The sequence below is a fragment of the Lepidothrix coronata genome, unplaced genomic scaffold, assembly GCF_001604755.1.
Source record: "Lepidothrix coronata isolate B3197 unplaced genomic scaffold, Lepidothrix_coronata-1.0 Scaffold173, whole genome shotgun sequence".
Classification (NCBI taxonomy): domain Eukaryota; kingdom Metazoa; phylum Chordata; class Aves; order Passeriformes; family Pipridae; genus Lepidothrix; species Lepidothrix coronata.
Window position 1 is genome coordinate 1,901,968 of NW_016690353.1, and position 12,183 is coordinate 1,914,150.

The 12,183-nt window shown below is 49.5% G+C and overlaps 1 protein-coding gene across 1 annotated transcript in view; it reads left to right on the top strand.

Moving 5' to 3' along the window:
* The window catches only part of PTH1R (parathyroid hormone 1 receptor), a 109,265-nt gene that overhangs the window by 53,875 nt on the left and 43,207 nt on the right, over positions 1-12,183 (top strand). Inside the window, exon 2 of the mRNA XM_017830022.1 lies at positions 5,342-5,447. Coding sequence (XP_017685511.1) covers positions 5,342-5,447 — 106 coding nt within the window. The remainder of the gene's footprint in view (positions 1-5,341; positions 5,448-12,183) is intronic.

Consider the following 12,183-nt stretch of genomic DNA (forward strand, 5'->3'; position numbering starts at 1 on the left):
TTCCCCCTTGTCCTACCACTTGATGTCCTCCTAAAATGTCCCCTCCAGCCTTCTTGTAGGACCCCTTTAGGTTCTTGATTAGGTTAATCCCTTAATCTCTTCATTCTGCCCCCCATCCCAGCCCTTCCAGAGCTCAGGGAGGGGATGTTCCCTCAGCAGGGCTGGAGTGAAACTCTGATTTCTGGCCCTGGTGCTCAACTGCAGAGTCTGGTGCAGAAAAGGAACTTGGTTTAGGACCTTAAATCGCTTGGGTTGGGGTTTCAATCCCAATCCAGCAGCCCTGGAAGTGCCCAAGGCCAGGTTGGAGCACCCTGGGCTAGTGGGAGGTGTCCCTGCCCATGGACAATCTTTAATGTCCCTTCCAACCCAAACCGTTCTGGAATTGTAATATTTTCCTATTTCCTTTTTCTCCTGAGCCCCCTCCTTCCTGCACCCCCTTTCCCACTTCCCACCAGTGATTCCCGCTCTCCTGCAAGGTGTTCACCAGCCCTCCCTTGCCTTGGGCCTTCCTGATGCTCTCCAAGGAATCTGCTGGGCCTGGAGCTGCTTTTGGAGCAGCTGCCAGGGAAGGCTCACAGAAAAAGGACGGTGTTATTTGGGAAAATGAGCCCCAGAAACAAGGCTGATTTGGGAGATTTGGGGTTTGCTTCAGTGGCTGGGAGATCCCAGAGAACATCAGCCCACCCCTGGCCTCCTGTGGGGGCAAAGGAAAGGGAAAAGGGGAAAAAAATATGGGAAAGGGAGGGGAAAAATGAACCAAAACTGATTGACCTGCCTCTGGATATAATGTTGTTGTGTCCCCCTTCCCTGCTTGGCTGTCTCTGAGCAAGGAGAGCGATAAAAACAACATTCCTGGATCTCTTCCCCACGAGGAGTTTTATTTTTCTGGCAGAAAACAGCCCAGGGAAGCTGAGGGGGGATAAACACAGAGAAAGAGGAGCAGAGGGGGTTTGATCCCAAAACTGGGGAGCCCAGGGAGGAGTTTCCAGCCCTTCCAGCTGCACCTGGTCCAGGGGAGCAGGAGGGGAGGACAAACTGTCCTGAGTTCACCTGTGTGCTGCCCTGAACCCCTGGAGAGAACATTTATCCCTGGGATAACTGGATTCCAAGAAATTCACGGCAGGAGTTTACGCAGAAGAAATGTCGGGAAGGCTCGTTTGGAAAGGGATTTCCTGGCAGTGCTTTTAGAGGGATTAAATCCTGCAGGGCCACGATAACCTCGACCTCTTCCTTCCAAACCCTGCATCTGGGAGGTGTCCCTGGGGGTGACACTGGATCTGATTTCCCTCGGGGGCTTCTCTTGCTCCCAGAACTCCCCAAATCCCCTCAGGGCTCCAAGTGTGGCCAATTAATGTAAAAAAAGGGATGGGGGGGAAAAAAGCCCCAGAGCTGATCCAATTGATTTCAGGAGGTGTTTGAGCATGGAATGAATTCCAGCTGCTCTGTGCAGTTCAATCCTCAGGGATTGTAAGAGGACTGAACAGCTCAGATTGGCAAATCCCATCCTGGATATTCCCAGTTGGTCACCAGGGCAGGAATTATACAGGGAAAAACACCTATTTTTGTTCCTTTTTGTTGGTTAAGGAGTTTAAATGAGAGATTTTGGGTGGAAAATGGGCTAATTAGTGCAAAAAAAAGAAGGTGGGGGAAAAAAATAAACCCAGAGTTGATCCAATTGATTTCAGGAGGTGGGATGAGGATGGAATGAATTCCAGCTGCTCTGTGCAGTTCAATCCTCAGGGATTATAAAAGGACTGAACAGCTCAGGTTGGTGAATCCCACCCTGGATATTCCCAGTTGGTCACCAGGGCAGGAATTATGCTGGTAAAACACCTCTTTTTGTTCCTTTTTGTTGTCTGCAGGATGAAAGGTTTGGGGTTGGAATGTGGTTTTCACTGGGATGAAAACACTTTTAGCACATTTTATCTCCTTTTTCCTGGTGCTGGACAGCAGGGAATACGCAGAGTGGATGGTGCTGAGTGTGTTAAATTGGAGCAAATTCTGAATTTAAATGTGATTTTTGGGTTCTCAGCAGGGCACGAGGTTTCTGTGTCTTAGAAAAATAGAAAATCTATGGATATAGAAATATGAAAATAAGCTTTTTTGGTCAATCTTCTGTCCTAGACCATCCCCAGTTTGAGGAAAAAGAAGGTTGTTACCTTCCAGCTTTTGGCCATCAGCAGTTTCAGACATTCCTGTATCCAGGAATTTTGCATCCAGGTGGCAGTTTTTAACAGCTCCTGGTGGATTTGCTAATTTAATAATTCATTAAATTGTCTGGTGCTCTGTTGGATCCACTCTGGGATTTGCTTACAGGAATTGTGCTGCGTTTTCACCCCTCCTTGTTCCTCCTGGAGCCGAAATTCTGCAAAACCAGAGGAAAAGGGGGAAAATGTGGTGCTGAACAGTTAAAATTTCTCCAGCGGTTGGAAAATTTTCCAGCTGTGGGTCCTGTCCCACCTGCTGTCCCTTGAACCCAAATCAGAGCCATCCCAGTGCCTGATAAAGCAGATTATTCCCAATCCCTGGGGATCACTCAGCCTGCTTGTACTTCCCAGCCCTCAATCCCTGAGGATTCCTCGCTGGAATTCCTCGGCAAGGGCTGGAAAGGAGGGTTGGGGACAGGAGGGGACAAATTCAGCCCCACCAGCTCAGCCCAGTTTGTCTTGGGTGTTTGATGGGAGTTATTCAGCACTGGGTATTTAATGCCAGTTATTCTCTAGGGATTAACTTTCCTACAAATCTCTTGGGAATAGATATCTTCAAGTGGCAGGATGGAGTGAAAATCTCTATATATCTGTTTAAAACCACGTCTCAGCCTCTTTGCCCAAGAAAGACGTGCCTTAAATACACTTTTACCACGAAAATCAGTTTTTCTGGGGGGAGAGGAGAGAATTTGGAGTTGGTTTTGGTGGGTTTTTAAAGGTCTGGCAGGAAATTTAAGAGCTGTATCCCAGTTGTCCTGCCCAGCTCCGGGCACAGCACTTGGAGATTCATCTCCTTTCCTGGGAATTGCAAATGTCTTCGTTGAGCCCGGCCTGGAGGCTGCACATCCCTGGGGCTGGAGCTGCTCTGCTTCCAGGGCTGAATCCTGGGAATGCCTGAGGTCGGAGGGGAGAAATCCCGAGGATTTGTGGGATCACTGCGGGGCTGTGCAGGAATGACAGCGGGCTCTGCCCCCGGGGCTCCGTTTTTCCCGGGAAAACTGAACTGGGGGATGTTCCCTTAACTGTGGACGGGCCAAACATCTGGGAAGGGGAGGCTTTGTTGTGCATTAACGTGGTTTAGGAAGTGACTCCCACCTGGATTTAGTCCAAGGACACGACAAACTAACTCCTGTTTTCCTCGGAGTGCCCTTATCAGACCTGCCCCTCCCTCCGCCTGTCCATCCCCTCTCCAGCTGCTCAAACATCCCCGGCCCTCCCCAGAGGAGCTCGCTGGGAAAGGGGCTCTGGCTTTACTTTTATTTATTTTTATTTATTTTTATTTATTTTTATTTACTTTTATTTACTTTTATTTACTTTTATTTACTTTTATTTACTTTTATTCATTTTTATTTATTTTATTTTATTTATTTTATTTTCATTTATTTTATTTATTTATATTTTTATATTTATTTTTATTTATTTTATTTATTTTTTTATTTAATTGTTATTTTTATTTATCTTTTATTTTAATTTTTATTTTCATTTTTTAATTTTAATTTTTATTTTTTTATTTTTATTTTTTATTTTTATTTTATTTTTTGTTTTTATTTTTTTATTTTTATTTATTTATTTGGTTTTATTTGTTTGGTTTTGTTTAGTTTAGTTTTGTTTTGTTTTAATTTATTTATTTGGTTTTATTTGGTTTTAATTATTTATTTTTATTTGTTTTATTTTATTAACCCTCACTCTGTCACTTGGAGGGAGTTTTGCTGGAGAACCAACCGGCCTCCAGCTGGTTCACATCCCTGCCTTTGCAAAATGAATGAACTCAGAAAGGAGTGGAGGAACCTTAATCCTGGAGAGAAAGGGCTTGGGGAGTGCAAGGAAATCATGGAATGCCAGGATGGTTTGGGTTGGAAGGGACCTCAAAGATCGTCTCATCCCACCCCTGCCAGGGGCAGGGACACCTTCCACTGGCCCAGGGTGCTCCAACCTGGCCTGGGACACTTCCAGGGATCCAGGGGCAGTCACAGCTTCTCTGGAAAATCCATTCCAGTCCTTCCTCACCCTCCCAGCCCGGAATTCCTTCCCAATATCCCACCTAAATCTGCCCTCTTTCATCTTGAAGCCATTCCCTGTGTCCTGTCCCTCCATCCCTTGTCCCCAGTCCCTCTCCAGCTCTCCTGGAGCCCCTTCAGGCCCTGCAAGGGGCTCTCAGCTCTCCCTGGAGCCTTCTCTTCTCCAGGGGAACTTCCCAGGGTGATGTTCCCAATGGCTTTTCCCTGAGTTTTTGGGATGCTGTCACCTCTGCCTGGGGCATCCCCCCTCTGGACTTTTGTAGAGCCTGAAGGTCTCCACGAGGAGGTGGAATTTGCACTGGAACGATGACGACAGGTTGAAATCCTTAAGAGGAGAACATTCCTTGCTCCAACATTATTTCCTAGGATCTTTTTTCCTCGTGGATTGGGGCACTCAGCTCCAAAATTGCTGCCTTTTTGTGCGTGTGTGACGGGAGCAGCTGCTCCTTTGCCTTGGAGGTGGATGATTCCAGGCAGTGCCGCTCAGGAAAATTGGGATTGCAGGGAAAACTGGGAGTCACCGGGCAAGGCCGGAGAGGAAGGGCCCCTCAGCTCAGGAAGGACATGGAGGGGCTGGAGCAGGTCCAGGGAAGAGCAACAAGGCTGGGGAAGGGACTGGAGCACAAGTGCTGGGAGGAGAGGCTGAGGGAGCTGGGGCTGTTGAGCCTGGAGAAGAGGAGGCTCAGGGGAGACCTCCTCACTCTCTGCAACTCCCTGACAGGAGGGGGGAGCCAGGGGGGGTTGGTCTCTTTTCCCAGGCAACCATCAGCAAGACAAGAGGGCTCGGTCTTCAGCTGTGCCAGGGGAGGGTTAGGTTGGACATTAGGAAGAATTTCTTTGCAGAGAGGGTGCTCAGCCATTGGAATGGGCTGCCCAGGGAAGTGGGGGATTCTCCATCCCTGGAGGTTTTTAGGATAAGACTGGATGTGGCATCAGTGCCATGGGCTGGGAACCACAACGGGGTTGGATCAAGGGTTGGACTGGATGATCTCGGAGGTCCCTTCCAACCCAGCTGATTCCATGATTCTCTGAAGCTGTGGGTGCAAAGGACATTTTGCCCTCAGCCCAAGGAATTCCGTGCCCTGCTGAGCTCTGCCCCTCTCTCCCCCCGTGCAGGTGGACGCCGACGATGTCATCACCAAGGAGGAGCAGATCTTCCTCCTGCTGAAGGCCAAGGCCAAGTGTGAGCGGCACCTGAAAGCCAAGGTGCCCAAGGTGCACGGTGAGTGTTCCCACAGCACCCCGGAATTCCACAGCTGGGCCCCTCCTGTGGGGAAAAAAATTCCTCTTTTAAACGTAGAAAGACAAAGCAAAGCATTTATTCGGCACGCCGGGTCTTTATCTCGCAGAGTTTCTGGGAGGAAAAAGACCCTTTGGGTTTAAATTCTATACATTTTAGAGTTTCACAAAATCCCACCCTTTTCAGGTGAGTTTAATATATTCATTTTTTGCCTAAAAATGTTTCTTCTCCCTGAAGATCGGCTGCGAGGAGTCCTCTGTCAGAAATGATGGATCTTCCTTTGTTCTCAGCCCAAAGAGAGGGAAGAAACCCCCCATGTACAAAATTTCCACGTGGCCCTGAAAGATTTTAATTTTTAGGAACTTTTACATTTCCCTTATCCGGCCAAAAAAGACCCTGACACCCAGTCCCATTTGGAACTTGGATATCCTACAGCTTTGTGATACTCCTACATATAAAACCCCATATTTTATCTCTCATACCTCTGTGCCTGTCCCAGCCCTTCCCCTCAGCCCCACACACGGAGCTCAGCGGCAGAAGAACCCCAAAATATTGGGTTTGGGGAAGATCTTTCAGCACAGGATGTTGGGAAGCAAATTTGTCACAGCTGTCTTGTTCTTCTGCAGCAGAATTCCAAATGCCAAAGGGTCAGGAGGGTGCAAAAGTCATGGGATTGTACCCAAAGCCCAAGCAGTGCATGGGAGGGAACATCAGCTCTGCCAAGATTAGGGAATCCTGGAGTGGTTTGGGTTGGAAGGGACATTAAGGATCATCCAGTTCCACCCCTGTCATGGGCAGGGACACCTTCCACTAGCCCAGGTTGCTCCAACCTGGCCTTGGACACTTCCAAGAATCCAGGGGCAGCCACAGCTTCTCTGGCAAATCCATTCCAGTCCCTCCCCACCCTCACAGGAAAGAATATTTTTCCTAATATCCAATCTAAATCTATCCTCTTTCAGTTAAAGCCATTCCCTGTGTCCTGTCCCTCCATCCCTTGTCCCCAGTCCCTCTCCAGCTCTCCTGGAGCCCCTTCAGGCCCTGCCAGGGGCTCTCAGCTCTCCCTGGAGCCTTCTCTTCTCCAGGGGAACCCCCCCAGCTCTCCCAGCCTGGCTCCAGAGCAGAGGGGCTCCAGCCCTGGCAGCATCTCCGGGGCCTCCTCTGGACTCATTCACCAATCCAAATTCCAAAGGTCCTTCCCAACCAGCCCCCAGTGGTGCAGAAAAGCCTCCCTCCAACACCCCTTCTGCGTTTCCCTCTGCCAAACACTCTCTCTCTTCTCCTCAGAAGGGCCCAAGCTCAGCTCAGCCTCTTTCTTCCCCTTCCCTTCTCTCTTGGGCTGCAGATCCGCTCCCGGCTGTGGGGCTGGAGGAGGAGCAGGAGCAGCTCTCTCTGTGGGAAGCCCAGTAATTCCCCCCTTCCCCCCCCCCGGGGGGTTCTTTCCTCACTCCCATGTGTTAATGACTTTAATGACTGGCACCGGGGCTCAGCTGGGCCACCCCACCCCACCCAGCCAGTCCCGGGGGGGCTCCTGGCCCCTGTCCCTCTCTTCCCTGAGAGAAGGGGACAAACCAGAATCCCCAAATCCAGCCCTGACCCCAGAGCAGAGTTCCCTGCCCACCTGGTGTCCCTCTCCCGTTGGACACGGCAGCAAGAGGCCCCCAAATCCTGTCTTTCCTTTGATTCCCAGCCTCCTGCTTCCCAGCAGCCAAACCCTCAAGCCACATCCTCTGCTGCTGCTTTGTCCCGTTCACCCGCTGCCCAATTAACACCTCATTAAAAACGCACATGCAGAGGCATTTCCTTCTGTTGTCCCCGGCCCACCTGCCCACCCCGGGGGCTGGGGACATCTGAGAAACACCAGCTGCTCCAGCTTTTCCCTACGTTTGGTATTGATCCCTCCTTAATCGTCAGGAGCAGTTCGGGGAGGGATGAGGAGCTGGATGTGAGTGACAAGCAGATTTTGGGCTCTGTCCCAAGGAGAGCAAAGGATCCAACCCCAGGGGTTTTTAGGTGCTGTTTTGAGACCTGGTTCAGTGACTGGAGCAGAAGGAAATCTAAAATACTGTCATTTAGTCTCGTGGACACAAGTCCTGCCTTGGGAAAAAGCTGTTCAGGGATTAAAGCTCCGGCTCCATCCGAGGAGGAATCACCCTGATGGCAACACTCTGGGCAAGAAGGTGATGAGAGAAAGACTTCAATCAATCATTCAAGCAGGTAATTAGATCCAATTCATCTGCGAGATCCAAAAGGCAGAATGATTTCTGATTGAACCTTTCCCAAGGAATGTTTCCTTAGGCTGGAACACCCCAGAAATTCCTGCTACCGCTTCACGGACGAGGCAGGGAGCTGCCAGACATTCTCTGGGATGGTGGAAGGAGGGTTTTTTGGTTTGGAAAAGTTCTTCCCACTTTGCAGAAGAGCCGCCATTCCCAGATTTTTAGGTTACAGATGCCCTTGGACACTAGAAAAGCGGTTGCTCCGGTCCTTTCCTCCTTGGATGATGCAGGAACTGGGACCTGGTGTCTGTTCTGCTGATCCCCCAAGGCCAGGTGGGGCTGTCAGATGGAGGATCTCATCCCTTTCCCTCTTCCCTCACTCCAGACCTCGAGAAAAAAGCCTGGGAAGGGCAACATCACCTTCCCAATGGAGATGCATCAGCCCCCAGCTGCAGATATCAGGGGCAGAGCAGTTGGGACCTGGAGCAACATCAGTCCTGGGGGTGCTTTCCAGTTGTCTCCTGTGTCCAAATCTCTGCTTGGTTTGTCATTCCAAAGAAGGAAAAAGGCCCAGCTCACAACGAGGCAGGAGTTTTGGGGAGATCCTCAGGGAAGCACTTCCTGCTGCCATCCAAGGGGGAAACTTCTCCCGCCTTTTCTGCAGAGTTGTGGGGAGGGGGGAGGTCCACGTTCAGCTGCCCTTGAAGGAATTTGCTTGGAGAGCCAAGATCCTCCTGGGACCATCCTATCCCACATCCTGGAGCGACTCTGATGGAGGGACAACCCTGCAGACAGGAAAAGCCAGTGAGGAAATCCCAGTGCTGGGGATGTTTGGGAAAGGAGAAAGTCCCTGCTTAAAATCCCTGACCCAGGTCAACAAGGAGTGGCTTTGGCCTCGGGAGTCATGTCTCTCCAGGGAAACTCTTGACCACAAGGGTCACAGGAAAGGAGTCTTTGACCCCACAGCTGGTTTGGAGCTGCTCTGCACCAGATCCTGGAGCAAACTCTGCAACACGTGGAGCGCTTCCACATCCCTGCTCCGGGGTTTTATCCTTCACCCCCGAACCTCCAGTGTTCCAGCTTGGGCGTGGAGAGAGAAGAGGAATTTGGGAGGTGAATCCATGGCTGTGGGCACCAGGGATGCTTCCAGGGACTGGGGGGTACCCTTGTTCCAGACAGATCTGCTTCTCCAAGGAGCCTTCCGGGGACTTCTTCCTACAAACCTGCTCCCACCAACACTCCAAGCTCATGGAATCGCAGGATCATTGAGGCTGGAAAAGCCCTCAAAGACCATCAAGTCCACCCTGTGCCCACCTTGTCTCCCGGTGTCATGTCCAGTTATTCCTTGGACACCTCCAGGGATGTGACTCCACCCCTACAAACCCTCCCAGAGCCCAGTTTTGTTGTCACCAACCCCGTGACTTCCTTTGCTCCTTTGGATCCCCTTCAACACCCGAGGATTGGCAGAGTGGATTGACCCGAGGAAGAGCCTTTTTGGAGGAGCTTTGTTTTCCAACTGAATCAGCTTCCTGATCTGCCTTGTCCTGCAGCCAAGGGAGACACCCCAGGGAAAGGAGCAGGGCCAGGAGAGGAAGGTGTTGGTGGGAGAGGTGCCACATCTGCACTCTGCACATCTTCAGGTAACACTCTGCAAGTGTTACCTGCAGAGCTGCTGAGCTCTGGAAAATCCCAGCTGATTTATCCCACTGCCTTCTCTCCCTGCCCCTGCTTCATGTCAAGGGCTGTGTGTACCCACTCAGCACTTAAATTCCAAAAATTCCCACCTGGAATGGCTCCTGCCCCTGCCTGGCTGTGACTGCAGCGCAGGGTGGTGATTTATCTGCTCCATACCAGCCCCTGGTGGGTGCTTTTGGAAGCAGAGAGTGGGATTTGGGACACCTTCCTATCTTTTTATGGGTTTTTTTAGAGAGAGGGAAATGTCACTCGAGGTGGCCTGGAAGTTTGGTAGGGCTGGAATTCCCGGGAGCTGAGGCACAGGGATGTTCAACACCTCCCCTCCCGCCTCCGAGGAGGGTCTGTGGTAGAGCCAAGCTTTGGATTCCAAGCTTTGGATTCTCCTCTCCTGCCTTCAAGCCACAAACCCACCTTTCCTTTTGTCCTGGAATTCAAGGGGAGACTGCAAAGACTCCAATCCAGGTGGGGCAGAAGCTGATGAAAATCCTTGGACAAATCCCACTGGAGTGGAACTCAACCCTCCCATCATCTCTCTCACTTTAAAGCCTCTGGATTTCTTTGGGAATGAGGAAAACACATTTGGAACTTCCTGCAGTGCAGTGGCGACCTGGGTTTTCCTCTCGTTTGCCCATCACGTCCCCGAGGGCGTTTCAGGAGCCTGTTGTTTTCCTGGGATAAACTGGCAGGTTCCCATCAGCTCAGTCAGGGCATTGATTTGTCAGGGATTCATGGATTTCTCCAACTTTCTTCTCTCCTTAATATTCATTTAATTGACATTTTAATAAGGGAAAAATGCAGGTTTCAGAGGTATCCAGGAGTCTTAGTGGATGAGAGGAATTCTGGATCAGCACCTTGATTTTGGAATCTGCTGTTCCCTCTCTCACCTTGCAGCTTCATCCCTAAAGGATGGAAATCCCGGGATATAAATGGATTAATCAAAGTGAGGAAGACACACTGTGAGACCAGAACCAGGACGGGAAAGGAGATTTTTTTTTTTTTTTGAGGAGAGGGATTCTGTGGGTCATCCTTCCAGCACACACCCGGATTTGGGAGGGAGAAACACCCCCAAAAGTGGCTCTTGGAATGGGAAATGTGATCCCACTTGTGCAGGGACTCCAGGAGCTCTTCCCAGTGCCTCGAGTCACATTCCAGCACCCTCTGGAAGCAGGAAAGCCTTGATCTCCTAAACTTCCCCTTGGAATTGTCCTTTTCCCTCTGCTCACTTCTTTTCCTGTCTCCTTTCAACGTGGCTGGTGGGGGGTTTTGGGAAGAGATGTTCCCTGGCTTTCTTGGGTTTCATTTCCATTGGAAATGTCCTGGAATATCCACTGTCAAGTGGAGTATTCAAATGTTTGCTACCACAGATCAGCAAGATCTTGTTCAGTGGAGAGAAATCAGCTGTGATTTCATCACCTAATTTAATTGATTTCTCTAATTTAATTGATTTATCTAATTTAATTTTTTAACCTCATTTAATTGATTTCTCTCATTTAATTAGACGTGTCTAAGGCTGGTTGTAAGTCTTAAATCAGGGACTAAAGAACACGAGGGGGAAGAGTAGATGTGCCAAGAATTTCTGGGTAGTGGGAACACGTCAGGGTTGAGAATCCAAACGAAAGTCTCAGCAAAGAAAAAGGTAAAAAAAAATAAAAAAATCATAAAGTCCAAAATTTTTTCAGCAATAACAACCCACTTTTTATGTGTAAAAACCTCAAATTCCCTTTTTTTTTTTTTCCCCCTCTAAAAATGTTAAATTTTAACTTTAGGGGGGTTCAGTGGAGGTTGAGCTTCTTCTTCTCCTCCTGGGACAACTCACAGGGATTATTTGTCCCCAAGGGTGTCCCAGCCATGGATTGTGATCCATGAGGTGACCTGGACAGCCCCACACGGAGCTGAGCCAATCCAATGAGCTCCCACCTGGGATTTGTGCGTCATCTGCTGCCTCTGGAAACCCAAAATATTCAAACAGAACAAAAAAAAAAACAACACCCCAAACTCCTCCCCCCGCCAGCATTTGGTTTCCTTCTTTTCTCCCCCCCTCCTTTTTTTTTTTCCCTTAAATTTAGCTTCCAGATTAAAGCCTTTGGGGAAGAACAGGAAACCCTAAAATGTCTCTTCTCCCTCGCCAAATATTCCATTTGAGCCGTGCTGGGCAGGCCGATGCCACCCCAAAGCTAAAACCTGGAAGGGGATGAAGCGAAATTCCCACAATTCCCACCCAAAAAAACCAGCGAGACCTGAGGGGTGGATGTTTCATTTTTTTTCCACCCGTGAATTAAAAGCTTGTCTTTGCCCAGTTTGGAAGAGGAGATGGGACGTTTTGTGGGGGAAGAGGGAGATTTTTCCACCGTTATTAGCGAAGGCCTCGCTCTGGGCCCGAGGTGTTGCCGTTCGCCTCAAAATGGCTTGGGTGGTTTTTTTTTAATAAATGAGCCTATTTGCGAGGGAAAGGGGTTATTTTAATTGAAGATTTGTGTGTGTTTACCCAAAATGGGCTGGTTGGGCATCTCAGTTTGTGCCCATTGTCCCTAAAGGCCCCAGGCCCTGGCCCAGGCTCTCTCTGGGGTGCAGAACCCCCCGATCTCTCATCATTTCAGAGCATGACAACAGGACCACCCCTCAGTGTTGTTTCTCCCCAGTGCTCATTTCAAACCTTCCCCCAGTTCGTGTATTTTGTCCCAAAGAATTGGGTTTATTTTCAGCGAGACCACGTCGAGGCCTAAATTAAATATCTTTATTTACTTTCTCGTCTGCGAGAAAAGACCTCAAAAAGCAATAACACTTTGTCCTAATCCAAATTTTGTGGG